At 40.0% G+C, this 15,874-nt stretch overlaps 1 protein-coding gene across 5 annotated transcripts in view; it reads left to right on the forward strand.

The window, feature by feature from the left end:
• Positions 1-15,874, forward strand: part of P4HA1 (prolyl 4-hydroxylase subunit alpha 1) — a 47,292-nt gene that overhangs the window by 14,241 nt on the left and 17,177 nt on the right. For 3 of the 5 annotated variants that reach the window (XM_075841541.1, XM_075841539.1, XM_075841542.1), the window contains exons 2-8: positions 10,041-10,135; positions 11,195-11,291; positions 11,943-12,094; positions 12,238-12,375; positions 12,514-12,753; positions 14,122-14,309; positions 14,428-14,604. In XM_075841541.1, the coding sequence (XP_075697656.1) occupies positions 10,048-10,135; positions 11,195-11,291; positions 11,943-12,094; positions 12,238-12,375; positions 12,514-12,753; positions 14,122-14,309; positions 14,428-14,604 (1,080 nt within the window). In that variant the 5' untranslated portion in view covers positions 10,041-10,047. Of the gene's footprint in view, positions 1-9,664; positions 9,912-10,040; positions 10,136-11,194; positions 11,292-11,942; positions 12,095-12,237; positions 12,376-12,513; positions 12,754-14,121; positions 14,310-14,427; positions 14,605-15,874 lie in introns of those variants that run through there. The other 2 variants (XM_075841540.1, XM_075841543.1) reach the window with 2 other exon arrangements.

Below are 15,874 nucleotides of genomic sequence, written 5' to 3' on the forward strand. Positions count from 1 at the left end.
TTGTATTTTTCAAATGCCCTTTTTTTTTGTGTCATATATTGCCCTTTTTACAGAAGGTGTAAGCCATGTGGGGATTCATGTTAGTCATTTCTACTTATAGGAATACATATTGCACTATAATTATACAAAGTGGATTTTAAGATTTCCCATTAATCATTTGTATCATTATTTGACATCAGTTCTTCCCAGTCTATGTTCTGAATTGCAGCCCTCATCCTGGGGAAATTGGTCTTCTTAAAATTAAGTGTTTTTGCCCTCCCAGCCTGTGTTTTGTTTTTTACAGTATAGGTGAAATATAACTATATTGTGTCACTGTTACCGAGGTTTTCACGAACATTGACATTCCCAACAAGCTCTGCATTATTAGAAATGACCAGATCCAACAGAGCTTCATCTCTAGTTGGGTCTTCCACAAACTGGGCCATAAAATTTTCCTGCAGCAGGTTGAGGAAATGTCTTCCCTTCACAGTTGAACCCAATCCATGACCCCAATTAATATTTGGGTAATTTAAAATCTCCTATTATCACAAATTTTTGCAAATTTTCTAAACTTTTGGTGTTTTTCACAAATAAATACTGAATTTATCTACCAAAATTTTGCACGAACATAAAGTACAATATGTCACGAGAAAACAATCTCAGAATCGCTTGGATAGGTAAAAGCATTCCAGAGTTATCACCACATAAACTAACACATGTCCGATTTGAAAAAATCGGCTGTGTCCTGAAGGGGTTAAATACTCCGCCACCCCAGCTAGAATTCTCTCCCCCCGCACAGCAGACCCCCTTCCATTTATGTGCAAATCATCTGTAGAATACAGTTTGTACCCCAATGAAAAGTCAGCCCAGTGCTCTAGGAACCCAAAATCTTCTCCTCTACACATAGACTTCAGCCATGCATTTAACTCCCTGAGCTCCCGCTGTCTTTCCTGTGATGCGCATGGCACATGCAGTATTCCTGAGAATACAACCATGCAGGTCCTTCCCTTCAGCTTGTAGCCTAGTTCTTTAAAATTATTCTTAGGGCTCCTAAGGGCTTAGGGCTCCTACCATTTATTCTGTCGTTGGTACCGACATGGACCACAACAGCTGGATCATCACCAGCCCCTCCCAGCAATTTATCCACCCGTTCCACCACATGCCAAACCCTGGCACCAGGGAGACCGCAAACCATTCGGTTGAGGCGGTCTTGGCGACAAATTATTCCATCAGTCTTCCTGATTGTAGAATCCCTTACAACTACTAATTGCCTTGCCTTACCTGCATTACCATCCCGCCGACTACTAGCTAGTCTGTTCTCCCTGCTGTTGGGGAGATCAGTAGCCACCAGGGCTGCCGTTTCTGAGACAGAAACCCTCGCATCATCACCCAACTTGGCTATTTTGCTTGGAATAACAGAAACAGGATTGGCCTTCTTGTCTTGGACCCCTTTCTACTGCCCCTAACTACATTAACCCTGCCACTTGCCTGATCCTGCTGACCCATGTCTTCACCCTCCATATCTACCCCACTAACGGCTTGTTCCGTCAGCAGCATACTCCACTCAAGATTGTCTATCGTCCTCAGTGTTGCATTCTGCTCCTCCAGATCTCTAATGCAAGCTTCCAGGTGAACAACATGCTCACATCTGCCACTGAGGTATTCACCCTGGAGGTCCGGCTCCAGTTGTGCATATATATGGCAAACTGTGCACTGAAGAAAACCTCCAATCTTGCTGTCCATTATCCCAGTTACAAAAAACCGTGAACAATTGATAAAGTAAAGAAGAGTACTTCCAGGGACTTTAACTCCTCTTTTCAACTCCGGTTTATTAGCTCCACTCATTACACCAGCCACTTAGTCCACCAAGCCCAATGAGAGCAAGCCAAGAAGCTAAGCTAGTCTTCATTGGAGCGTGGAGACCCAGCATAGTCACCCACTGGCAGTGGTACCTGTTGCTAGGCAATGGCCTTAACTTTAAAGTGCTGCCTATCAAACAAAACATGCAAAAGTTCTTCATTGACCCCCTAATAAATCATTACAATAGGAAACTCTAGATATTTTTAACCTGGCTTTCAATGATTGTCGCAGGTTATTCTTAATTAACCAAAGGCCAAAGTATAACTGAACAGCTCATCAGTGAAGATCTAGCTAGGTCAGATATATTCGCTGCATTCCATTTTTCTATTATTGCTTTACTATGGCCAACCGGAAAAACAAAAATCTAGTTAGTTTATAGAAGGTGCCGGTAGAGCCTGAATAAGCCAGCTTGGTTCTGCAGGAAATACAATAGGCTTGTTGGGGTGGAAAGATATTTAATTTTTTTTCTCCCTAAAAAGTGAAATACAATTAACACATACCTTGTGCTTTCGGCATGTAGATACAAAAACAAATTGGGCTCCGACCTTGGAACAGACTACTTTGCGGATCTAGTTTATAAAGAATTAGTATATACATAAAAGTACATCAGTCACTTTAAATTCTTTGTCAACTTTCACATTATGCATCACATAGTACATTTACTACCATGAATAGATATGCAGGTGAACTGCGTATAAGATGTAGAAAAGCTGAGTTTATTTATCATAACTGCAGAATCAGAAGATTTGTGGCCTTTTTTAGCACAGGCAGAATATATATATATATATATATATATATATATCTATCCCAAAGTACAATGGTTAATGCCATATAATAATTTCAAGATGTAGCCTGCATGATAGAAGCAGCTAGCAGAAGATCTTGCATGGGGGCGGCAGGTTAGTGAGCAGAATAATACAGAGCAGTCAGCTGATTGTCAGAGCTTGTAAACAGAAGGTGTGAGCAATATTGTTACTTAGAAGAGAGAAATAATCTAGTGTGTGGTGGTGTGTTCACAATGCATTATGCTAGAGTTATGTATTATATACACCATTCAACCGTAACCCTTACAACTGCCTAATATTATGTGCTACACAGCCCCATACGCTGCAAGCTGGGATGCACTGTGTTCGGACATCTTTCGGTCATAGCCAGTAGTAACTTTTACAGCAAGTTCTGTTACACCTAGGTCTTCTGTGGAATCGACCAGACAGGCTTCCCATGCGCATCATTGTGCCTTTGCTGGCCATGACCATGCCGCCGGTTCACTGGTTTTCACTCCTTCGTCGACTTTTGGTAGATACTAACCACTACATACCAGGAACACCAAAAAAAGACCTGCCGTTTTGGAGATGCTCTGACCCAGTTGCCGGGCCATCACAATTTGGCCTTTGTCAAAGTCACTCAGATCCTTATACTTGCCTATTTTTCTATTTTTTCCTGCTTCAACGCATCAACTTTGTCCGTTTAGTTACTGCCTAATATATTCCACTTGTTGACAGGTGCAAATGTGAGGTGACAATTCTTAGGCTCCGTTCACATCTCAGTTTTCAGGCATGTCGGAGTTATGTCGGGAGTAATCTCCAACATATGCCTCCGACTTATGTCAGCCAGTATACGTTTTTTACTGTGTCCCATTGTGTAGAAAAGTGTGATAGACAACGCATACAGGCCTAGTGTATGCCATAAGGAATATGAAAAAAATAAATATATATATATTTATATATTAGTGCAAGGGGGCTATGGACATGTCGGCGTATACGTCAAGGAATACTCCCAGTGTCTACCTTCAGTGAGGTTTATGAATAGTGTTCCTTGCATAACCTTCAGTCTTTCACAGATCTTACTGTTATCCTGGAGCAAACAATCCTGGAGCAAACATTAGAATTGTGATTCTTCAATTGTGTTCAGTCACCATGTTTTTGCATTCTCTTGAAATCCTGTTTATAATTTAAGATTAGAAAAAAGGATGCATCATATGATGCCTATTCTGTTGCATCCTTTTGCCATCAACTTGTATTATACAAAATACAGGATCTTTCTGGGTCCCGTTCATTAAGGCTATGTTCAGAGTCTCTGGACGAGTTTTTTGACGCGGAAACCGCGCCGCAAAACTCGTCAAAAACAGCCCGAAAATGCCTCCCGTTGATTTCAATGGGAGGCGGGGGCGGTTTTCTCCCGCGAGCGGTAAAACCGCCTCATGGGAGAAAGAAGCGACATGCCCTATCTTCGGGCGTTTATGCCTCTGACCTCCAATTGACTTCAATGGGAAGCGGAGAAAGCGTTTTTCGCAGAATTTTATGCCTGCGGCACTCAATGGCCGCGGGCGAAAAATGCTGAGAAAATCGGCGTGCAGGCAGAAGAAAATCTGCCTCAAACTTCCAAACGGAATTTTGAGGCAGAAATTCTGCCTGCAAAAAACTCTGTGTGAACATAGCCTAACAGAACAGAAAAGTGGAGTCTGCAGAATTTTTGATTCTGTAGCATCCTGTTTTAACCCCTTCCCGCTTTGGCCACTCTTGACCTTCCTGACAGAGCCTCATTTTTCAAATCTGACATGTTTCACTTGGTGGTAATAACTTCGGAATGCTTTTACCTATCCAAGCGATTCTGAGATTTTCTCGTGACACATTGGACTTTATGTTAATGGAAAAATTGCTTGATACATTCAGTATTTGTCGAAAAATGCACATTTTTGCAATTTTTCAAATTTTAATTGCAAGACAGGCAGTTGTACCACAAAAATTGCTGCTAATTAACATCCCCGATATGTCTACTTTAGTTTGGCATAGTTTTTTGAACATTCTTTTATTTTTCTAGGACGTTACAAGGCTTAGAACTTTAGCAGCAATTTCTCACATTTTCCTGAAAATTTCAAAAAGCTATTTTTACAGGGGCCAGTTCAGTTGTGAAGTTGCTTTGAGGGCCTTCTATATTAGAAACCCCCAATAAGTCACCTCATTTTAAAAACTTCACCCCTCAAAGTATTCAAAACAGCATTGGGTTTCTTAACCCTTCAGACGTTTCACAGGAATTAAAGCAAAGTAAAAATGACATTTCCAAATGTAATTTTTTTGTTTTGTCGCAGAAATTTATTTTTAATCCATTTTTTTTGTAACGCAGAAAAATTTAACAGAGAAACACAACTCCATATTTATTGCCCAGATTCTGCAGTTTTTAGAAATATCCTACATGTGGTCCTAGTGCGCTTATGGACTGAAGCACCGGCCTCAGAAACAAAGGAGCACCTAGTGGAGTTTGGAGCCTCCTTTTTATTAGAACATATTTTAGGCACCATGTCCGGTTTGAAGGGCTCTTGCGGTGCCATAACATTGGAAACCCCCAAAAGTGACCCCCTTTGGCAAACTACACTCCTCCAGGAAATTAGCTAGGGGTATAGTGAGCATTTTGACCCCACATGTCTTTTCCATAAATGATTGCCCTGTGGATGGTGCAAAGTAAAAATTACAAATTTTTCCTAGATATGCCATTTCTGTGGCAAATAGGTCATGCCCAGCTTGTGCCATTGGGGGGGGGACACACACACCAAAAATTGTTAAAAGGGTTCTCCCGGGTATGGCGATGCTGTATATGTGGACGTATACTGCTGTTTGGGCACGCTGTAGGGTTCAGAGGGAGGGAGCTCCATTTGGCTTTTGGAGTGTGGATTTTGCTTGGTAGTAGTTTTGTTTGGAGTTTTACTGGTATTTTAGTTTACAATGTGGGGGTACATGTAAGCCGGGCAGAGTATATCAGGGGCATAGTCAGGTGGTATAATAATGGGGTAAAAAAACAATAAAATAATCCATAAATATTTGTTACGCTGTGAAGCAATCCTTTCTGCCCAGGCCGGTGTCGCACTGATAAATGTCCTTTCTTATGCCCCTTTTGGTCCACACTCCGCACATTTGCAGTTTGTGGAATTTAGTTGGGAAGTGTTGTCCTGGTATAATACGGGCACCGTCGCTTCCAGCAGATATGTTTGGACCCTACCCTTCCTGGTTCCCTAGTTTTAGGGCCTTGATAAGTCGCGTTTTGAAACAGAAGAAATGTTCCCCTCGGGCCGGCACAACTGCATATTTCTATTTCATGACCTATTGAAGCCTTAACTAATTTATTTTTTTCATAGACGTAGTGGTATGAGGGCTGTTTTTTGTGGGGCGAGCTGCAGTTATTATTGGTACCATTTTGGGGTACATGCAACTTTTTGATCACTTTTTATTCCAATTTTTGTAGGGCAAAGTGACCAAAAAAAACCGAAACTCTGGCATTGTTTTTTATGGTTTCTTTTTACGCCGTTCACCACGTGGAATAAATAACAATATTTTTGTAGTTCAGGCCATTACGGATGTGGCGATCCCAAATATGTGTGATTTTTTTTAATTTTATTTTTTCAATAATAAACGACTTGATAAGGGAAAAAGAGCAATTATTTTATTACTAGAAACTTTTATTTTTACTTTTTGTACACTTTGTTAGTCCTCCTGTTGCCATAGTAGCAGTCGGCAGTCCTGCGATTGCAGGGCAGAGCTGCCGATCTGCTGCCAACCACTAAGATGCAACGATCGCTTGCAACCAAGAGGTTAATGGCAGGAATCTGAGCCAGCTCCGGTTCCTGCCGTTACAGGTGGATGTTAGCTGGAACATACAGGTGACATCCACTGCTGATGACACCGGCTCCTCAACCGGTGCCTTCTTGCCGGTGGCTACGGAAGCCTTTTAGGCCCTGCCTCCGGTCGGGGCCTGAAAGTCTTCCATACTAGGCATATCGGGAGGCCAGTGTTAGGCCTCCGGTTGACTTTGTAGCCACCTGCATCCCAGCAATTTCATTGCTGGGATGCCGATGAGCTGCAAACACCTTAAATGCAGCGATCGCTTTTGACCGCTGCATTTAAGGGGTTAATGGTGGGGATCAGAGCAAACTTCGGTCCTTGCCATTACCCCAGGGTGTACGCTATAACATGCAGCCAACACCCGGGGATGATGGCACCGACTCAGCTTCTGAGCCAGTGTCCACCATTTGTCGTATGGATACGGCAAAATTCAGGAAGCACTGGCTTTCCATGATTTATCGATACGACAAATGTCAGGAAGGGATCTAATGGTAGATTTTAAAAAAACAAAAACTGTACAGTGCCTTTCAACAGGATGCAAAAAACGTGGTGTGAACCTAGCCTTACAGCTATACTAAAAGGCAACGATGATTGTGTATACTGGCAGATGAGAAAACTACAATCTACATTTCAGTTTACGTAGTTAATAAGTCTAGACAATTCAACATTTTTTATCTAGTGATTTGTTTTTTTTCTTTATCTGAGGATAATTGATAACTACCTTTCTTAGGCCTTATTCACACGAACGTGTTTAACGTCCGTGATACGCGCGTGAAAATCACCTATGTGAGTCAATGGGGGCGTTCAGACATTCCGTGATTTTAACACCGCGTGTGTCCGCTGCGTAAAACTCACGACATGTCCTATACTTGGGTGTTTTTCGCGCATCACGCACCCATTGAAGTCAATGGGTGCATGAAAATCACGCGCAGCACACGGAAGCACTTCCGTGTGTCGCGCAACAGTAGATAAAGAAATGAAGGAAAAAATAAAAGCGCTTCCTTCATTTATTTTTCTAAACCTCAAAACCGCGTGTCATAAGGATGGCATATGTGTGAAAATCACGCAGCAAACACTTATGACACACGGAACTGCAACGCGCAAAAAACACAGCGTTTTTTGCGTGCGCAAAACGCACACGTTTTTGGTGGATAAGGCCTTAGAGGTTGTCCAGCGTTAGAAAAAATGTGACTTCTTCCAGAAATAGTGCCACGCCTGTACACAGGTTGTATGTAGTATTGCAGCTTAGCCGCTTGACTCTAACGAAGCTGAGCTGCAATACCAGACACAATCCATGGACAGATGTTACTGTTTCTAGAAGAATGCAACCATGTTTCTCTAATCCTGGGCAACCTCTTTCAGGCACTTTCACACGGCAGTATTTTGGTCAGTATTTTGCACCAGTACCTGGAAGCCAAAACCAGGAGTGGAACCTTCACACAGAAGAAGTATAATGGAAAGATTTGCACCCATTCTGTATTTTGGACTCACTGGCTGACGAATACTGATGCAAAATACTGACCTATTACTGTCTTGTGAAAGTGGCCCTTCTCCAAATACAGCAGAATATATCCCTGCGTCAGTAACCCATCTCAAAATAAATATATATATATATATATAAAATCCAGTACCTTGCAATATCCTGTCCGTCCAAAAAGGCATCCAGACCCTGTTTACATTTACACGAATGACCTTCACGATGTCCTGTTATGAAGCTTCTAGATACATACACCAAAACATGGGCTTTCAGTGGTCATATTCAGGGTTTTGGAGTTCACGTGACTCATGTTAAGTTTTGTTCATACTACAAAATTGTGCTAAATGGCTCATATAGACTGGAATCACATAATTCTAAATTATGGAAATCTAAATTATTCTTGTTCTCTATTTTGCTTATTTTCTGTCTAGTACTGGAGACCAGTGTCCATTCTTTCCCTGTGAAGTACAAGGGGAAGAAAGATATGGGGTCATCAATATCCTCAATAGCAATGTGGAAGCATGAACATCCACAGTAGTCCCCCCGGCTAGGATGTCTGTTGCTAGGCAACGGGCCAAATAAGGGTGCCGGGTAGCAAATAAAAGGGCTTCCAAACATTATCCATTTGTGGGTAAAAGAATCCATAACAAATCATCATTATAAATGAAAACGTCTTTGGCACACATTGGTCTACCACAGACGACCATTTGCACAAAATTTGAAAATGTTGATTAGCTCAAATATTTGAAATCCGCCATTTTGTCTTAGTATGGACCGTTTTAGGATTAGTATTTCTCTACAGCAACGTATCTGTCATGCAGGAGGCTGTTACGTATGTGACTTTTCTTAAATGTCTGAATTAAAAGAACAGATGCTCTGCGTTTATCCTTGAATTATGCCTGTGAACAATCTTTTACATTGCTTGCCAAGTACTAGTCATAGAATATTATTATATTTCCTTGGAAACGCTTTTATTCTGTAAAACATACAGCATTGACATTTTATGGGCAGAACCTGTAACTTTTTTTTTTTTTTTATCTGAAGATGTATAGTTAAAATTTGTGGGCTTCATCAAAACCCAACAAACCTCAAACAACACGAGACGGATTCTAAATTCATTAAATCAAAAAGTCGTACCAAACGCAAACCTCAATAAAATTTGAATATTACTTTATCTTTTCCGCAAAATCCACTCACCACTGCTCTAGCAATACCCGTTACATGCTACAGTCCTAGCGATAGCGATTATCACTGGAGTGGATTGTCTAATACAATTCTGGTGGATGAAAAAGATTTCCGGCAGTCAGAAAAGACCTTTTCATCCACTGAATGTCGCCATAAACAATCGTTTCCGCCTTAAAAAATAAATAAAAAAATCGGCATTAATTAAAGCATGTTGAAGTCAATTTGTGTGTGTTTTTTTTTTTGCTGCGATTTATGGAGCGGTTTTGCCACATTACTGCACAAAATGCACTTTGACTAGGTCTTGTTTTGAAGCCAAGAATCTTCGCTTTAACACAAGACCTCGACTGAGTTAGAGACGTTAGTAGAAAGGAGGTATCGGATACGTCCTTGGCTACTAAAGTGGCTTCCTGCCAGGGCGTATTAGATACATCCTTGGCAGGGAAGGAGTTTAAAGGCATTTTCCCACCAGATCACTAGAATACGCCATCACTTCCTGCCCAGGCCCCCACTGATCCTCAGAATTCTGAGTCTGCGAAGAAAGCCTCGGCGCTTAACAAACGACACAGATTTTCGCTGCACAATGGCGCTCTCGTCTACCCATAGTTCTCTGAACTACAACACCGCTGCATTCCCTGGAATTCAGTTGATTTAGACATTTCAGTATATTGTTTTGCATATTGCTTAAAAAATAATTATATCGTTTTGTCTTTTTAATTTTTTTTTGTTTTTTTTTATTTTTTTTTCCGATGCACAAAGCCACAAACTTTAATCTTTTATTTTTACTGTACAGAACAGTGGTGAGGCCCAAAGAGACTTCCTGGCCAAACACAAAATGATGTCTTGTTTCCTGCCAATATTGATACATGGGAGACAATAAGTTTTGTAAAGGGTTTACGTTTATAGTAACAATGTTAATTTCTCTACAGTTGTACAATGAAGGTCATGAAGATACTGAAGGTTTTGCCACTATTAATGCTCATTACTTCATGCCGAGCACATAAAGACTTCTTTACTTCAATTGGTAAGCTTATTTCTTACTACATACTTTAATTATTTCCAGTATATTACTTTGAGAAGAAGGCACTCCAGAAACGGAATGAAGTGAAATAGACCATGAACGTGGAACACTAGAGTATTATCCATTTGCAATAACACACTTCTGCTTTGCCATAGGAAAATCTACAAGAATATAAATGTATTTTAATGACTGGTAAGCTGGTGGCCATATATTAAGGGTTTCAGACACCGGTTTTCTGAATGACTTGTTTTTCAAGGTTGTCTGCCGTATGAAGGTTGTCTGCCGTATGAAGGTTGTCTGCCGTATGAAGGTTGTCTGCCGTATGAAGGTTGTCTGCCGTATGAAGGTTGTCTGCCGTATGAAGGTTGTCTGCCGTATGAAGGTTGTCTGCCGTATGAAGGTTGTCTGCCGTATGAAGGTTGTCTGCCGTATGAAGGTTGTCTGCCGTATGAAGGTTGTCTGCCGTATGAAGGTTGTCTGCCGTATGAAGGTTGTCTGCCGTATGAAGGTTGTCTGCCGTATGAAGGTTGTCTGCCGTATGAAGGTTGTCTGCCGTATGAAGGTTGTCTTTTTGGACAACTCCATAAGTTAAAGCAGCACATCGCCTATCCATATCTGCCTTGATATGTGGTCTGGTCTTCTAATGATGGGATGCAATTCTCATGAACGACTTTCCAAGGGCTACACACGACAATGACCGAAAAAAAATCCAACACCACAGAAACTTTTTCCACAAATATCTGTAATTCATATCACGAAGAGGTGGCGACAGTTGGCAAAACTATTTTCTAAATCTGCCATTTTCGGCCATCTAAGATCTTGTTAGGCCAGCTTTAGACTTCTTGAGTGTTCAATAAATCAATCGTTTTTAAATCAGTTTTATGGATATCATAATATATAATTGCTATACTTCTATTTTTTTTTTATTTTGTTTTTATATCGGTATAACAAAAAGTAGAAAAGTATACAAAATCCTAGTGTACATCTTGTTATATAATTTATGCAATTTTGTTTTATTTTATAAAAAATGTTAATCTTCCACTTTTTTAATTTGTATTTCAGGTCACATGACCGACTTGCTGTACACAGAAAAGGATCTGTTAACATCACTAAAAGATTACATAAAAGCTGAAGAATTGAAGTTGGAACAGATTAAAAAGTGAGTGCATTCTGTTCACATTCTAAATAATAATATAATGGCATTCAGTAATATAATGTCCTGCTTCTCTACCTTCTCAGAGTTTTGTGCATCACACTTCTGTTTGGCTTATACCTATTATTATAATTTAACAGCAATTATTATCCACTGAACAGGTGGCAAACGCGGGCGATGTCTACCCGTGTAAAACCACCTTTGAAGAGTTAGTCTTAGCAATCATGTTAATTTAATGGAGTAACCTACATCTGGTTTGAGTTCTTAATGTCTACTGAACGATTCTGTCATAATAAATCTATTGGATATGTTATTACTGTACGTAAATGCTTGTTTGTAATAGAAAAGTTGGTATTCCCACCCTTCGCCTCTGGGCTAGAAACGCCTCCTCTTGACAGGATTGTTGCTCCCTCATTTGGTATAATCCCTTAGTTCATTGACTTGGCTGAAATAATTACACTTGTCCTGTACATTACACATTCACATGCCTGGAAGTGTGCATAAATATCTCTGAAGACTGAGCCCAGGATAGGTGAAATACACACTGTCAATATCTCCTTTTTTATTACTTAAAATTATGAAATGCCCTTTGTGGATAATAATAATGTGATGACTGCATGTTTTTAAACTTGTAATATCAATTAATTTTTTGTCCAGATGGGCAGAAAAATTTGATGCACTGTCAGAAACTGCTACAAAAGACCCAGAGGGTTTCCTGGGTCACCCAGTCAATGCATTCAAATTAATGAAGAGGCTCAATACCGAGTGGCAGGAACTGGAAAATCTTGTGCTCAAGGATATGTCAGATGGTAATGACCTGATTAAGATAGTTTTAGTAATTGAACACTGCAGAAATATATAATGTATGTGTAAAATAAATAAATATATATATATATATATATATATAATTTTTTTAAATAACTATTATTTTTATGCATATTTCTGTTTTAAGGATTCATCTCTAATTTAACAATCCAGCGTCAATACTTTCCCAATGACGAGGATCAGACTGGAGCAGCCAGGGCTCTGCTTCGTCTACAGGACACGTATAACCTGGACTCAGAAACTATTTCCCAAGGAAACTTGCCAGGTAATGTGATTTGAATTTATTTGCTTTTTGGTAAATTTAGTAACCAGGAAGAATCATATAATACAATCAAGTTATGTAATTTGAACCCCCATATCATCCTCCTGTTATAAGTCTCTAACTAGAACTTGTTGGTCATAGGCGTAAACAATAAAGCAACTCTGACTGCTGAAGACTGCTTTGAATTGGGAAAAATTGCATATACGGAAGCTGACTATTACCACACAGAACTATGGATGGAGCAAGCTCTGCGGCAATTGGATGCTGGAGAGAAATCCTCTATTGATAAGGTCTTGGTCTTAGATTATCTCAGTTATGCTGTATACCAACAAGGAGACTTGGAAAATGCCTTGAAGCTGACAAGAAGGCTGTTAGAGCTAGGTAAGCCACAATAGCCCTTAATGGTGTCCAATGTAGTCTTCCAAAAAATGTTGGGGGCACAGGGACTGCTGCTGCAGGAAAGGCATTCATTATTGATATGTCTACTGTACGGGATTTTTAAGTGTTAATAAGCATGTAAACTGGAATATGATCATCTTTATGTGGAGACACTCTTAATAAGAGGGTAGCTACAGTATTATGTGTCTACTCATACTCCCATAAATATTCTGGTGGGGTTTCAAGGCAAACCGTCGATGTGCGCATGGAGGGTGAACATAGAACTAGTATTTCCTATTTAACTTGAGCCATACTCATATCCGGCAGTTTCTTATAATAACTCGTGCTGCCTTTGGGAAACAGCTACATTGCTGATGTAGAGCTGCGGGATTAGGAGCTGTCACATACAATTACAAGTTGGCCAGTCATTGTGAAATTATTATCTCGCCATACATACACTGTACATTTTGCTCTGCAGAAAATTGGGTCTTCATCTATTCATTTCATGAAGATTGTGTACGTAATGTGTTTTGTTTTCCCTGCCGTGCTCTTAAGAACACACACATTAGGTATTCATAGATCCAGTTTTTGTTGGAACACCACTTGTAATTTCAAGCATGTAACATTTCGGTATAAAACTTGTGGTTACCAGAGCCATTTAAATGTTAAAATTACTATCGTTATGAAGTAAAGTTACTCTCAGCTTTATATGTCCAAGTAAAACTACTCCTTACCATTGCCGTAATTCTTCTAAGCTCTGTGTAAACAACACCCCCTTGCCTAAAATTGGAATTGCCAATATGTATCTCCCAAGTCCTTGAGTTATTGTCTTCTTCTTTCGGGTCACAATTTATTTTTTAAATGTTGGTTGACAATGTGGCCATCATTACAGCTTCTGTACGGGTTGTTGGCCAGATTTCTCAGACTGCTGAGTGGTAAATCTGTGACGGCCGTGGAGGATGTTCTGTACTATAACAAGGTAGACTTGCCATTTAGGAGTCTGGGACAGTTGGATTACAACCCCTTTGGCAGTAAGACTATGTTCACATTGTGGTGACTTATGGCTCCATCGTATTCAACTGTATGCCATACGGTTGAATGTCTACCGCTGACTCCCATGGTGTACTTTTTTTTTTTTTTCTTTTTGCATTGTATTGCTTTCCAATAAAGTTAAAAAGGGTATGCCGATGCATAACATCCAGAGATATGCCGAAACTCTTGGCATCCTTCCGGTCCATAGATGTCTATAGATACGTTCAGCAGTGCGTAATATTGGTTGGTCTGGATTTTCCAGAACCTGCTATAAGAAATGACGGAATATAATATATTATTTTAGTGATACATTAGTATATCCATCTCTTTTCATTCTAGATCCTGAACATCAAAGAGGAAATGGCAATCTGAAATATTTTGAATATATCATGACAAAAGAGGAAAATAAGTCCAGCTCCTCTGATTCTGAAGCTGTAGAGCCAAAAACAAAAAAGGGTCGCCCCAAAGATCACTTGCCAGAAAGACAGAAGTATGAGATGTTGTGTCGGGGAGAGGGTGTTAAAATGGTAAGTCGTCTACGTATGTATACATTTCCTAGTTTACATGTCTACTTCCCTATGTATCTATACACCTCCCTCTGTATGAAATGTACTGTCTAATCTTCATTCTCTCTCCCTGCCCCAGACTCCTCGCAGACAGAAGAAGCTGTTCTGCCGTTACCATGATGGAAATAGGAGTCCTGTCTTTGTCCTATCTCCTACAAAGCAAGAAGATGAATGGGACAAACCTCATATTGTGAGATACCATGATATCATTTCTAATGAGGAGATTGAAAAGGTCAAAGAGCTTGCAAAACCCAGGGTGAGTAGTTCATCGGATTGCTACTTACTCTAGACCACTTTTTATTGCAGTTTTAGTATTTCAACAGCTTGTGGATCTTTATATCTTTTAAAATGCTTCATCAACTAGCAGCAGGCAGAACGTGCTTTATAATTTTGCTTTGTGAATCTAATAAGTCGGCAAGCCGCAATTTTGCCGACAGGCGAATTTCCTTGTACAGGACAATGGAGACTGTCATTCGGTCCGTATATCAGAAATTCACCTGTTGGTAATATTACCATCTACTGATTTGATCATCTCTACTTTTCAACATGCGTAAGCCTTTGTGTTTATACATTGTATAGGAGATTGTGCAAGAAGAGCATGTTCACACAGTGGATTTGCTGCGTTTGACCACTGCAGTATTTTACCTTTTTAATGGTCTCATTCACACTATGCAGTTTTGTGGTTTTTCTTCCTCTGCAATGGCAGAAAATGCAAGTCTGGAAAACTGCAGCGTCTGAGTGTTAAGTTTTTTCCCCCACATCATTACCATAATGTGTGAATGGAGAAAAATAGGAGGAATCCTCCAGCTCACCTTAATGCAGACCTATGCTGTTTGCAGCGCTCGGATCCTCGTGTTGGCACACGGTATAAGCGGAGAGAGAAAAGCAGAAATTGGATCCAGCGCTGATGGATATAAAAAGGAAACTTTTTCCAAGTTTTATTGTACGTTTTAAAAGTAGAAAACAGCAGGGTATTTTCCTCCGTACAAGGGGTGATCAGGAAATCATGCCAAAATCCTGCCTACGCGTTTCAGACGCCTCCTGCGTCCTTACTCAGCCATGAGTAAGGACGCAGGAGGAGTCTGAAACGCGTAGGCATGATTTTGGCATGATTTCCTGATCACCCCTTGTACGGAGGAAAATACCCTGCTGTTTTCTACTTTTAAAACGTACAATAAAACTTGGAAAAAGTTTCCTTTTTATATCCATCAGCGCTGGATCCAATTTCTGCTTTTCTCTCTCCATAATGTGTGAACATAACCTTTTTAGAATTGATAGACTATCCACTTATTTAAGGTAATAATTATTTACATAAGGGAATACATTAGTTATAATGGTTGTTACAGAAGCCTACCTTACTATTATATTAAAGGGGAGCTTTGGTCATGATTTTTATATCTCCTAATTAATTATAACTATTATTGTTATTTGGTGATTGCTTAAACTTTGTGCCATTCTGACGTGGGATTCCAAGATGACAATTATAAACTAACTTTTCCATTGACCCAGTTGGTGAGGGCTATGGG

This window comes from Rhinoderma darwinii, chromosome 11, assembly GCF_050947455.1.
Source record: "Rhinoderma darwinii isolate aRhiDar2 chromosome 11, aRhiDar2.hap1, whole genome shotgun sequence".
NCBI lineage: Eukaryota > Metazoa > Chordata > Amphibia > Anura > Rhinodermatidae > Rhinoderma > Rhinoderma darwinii.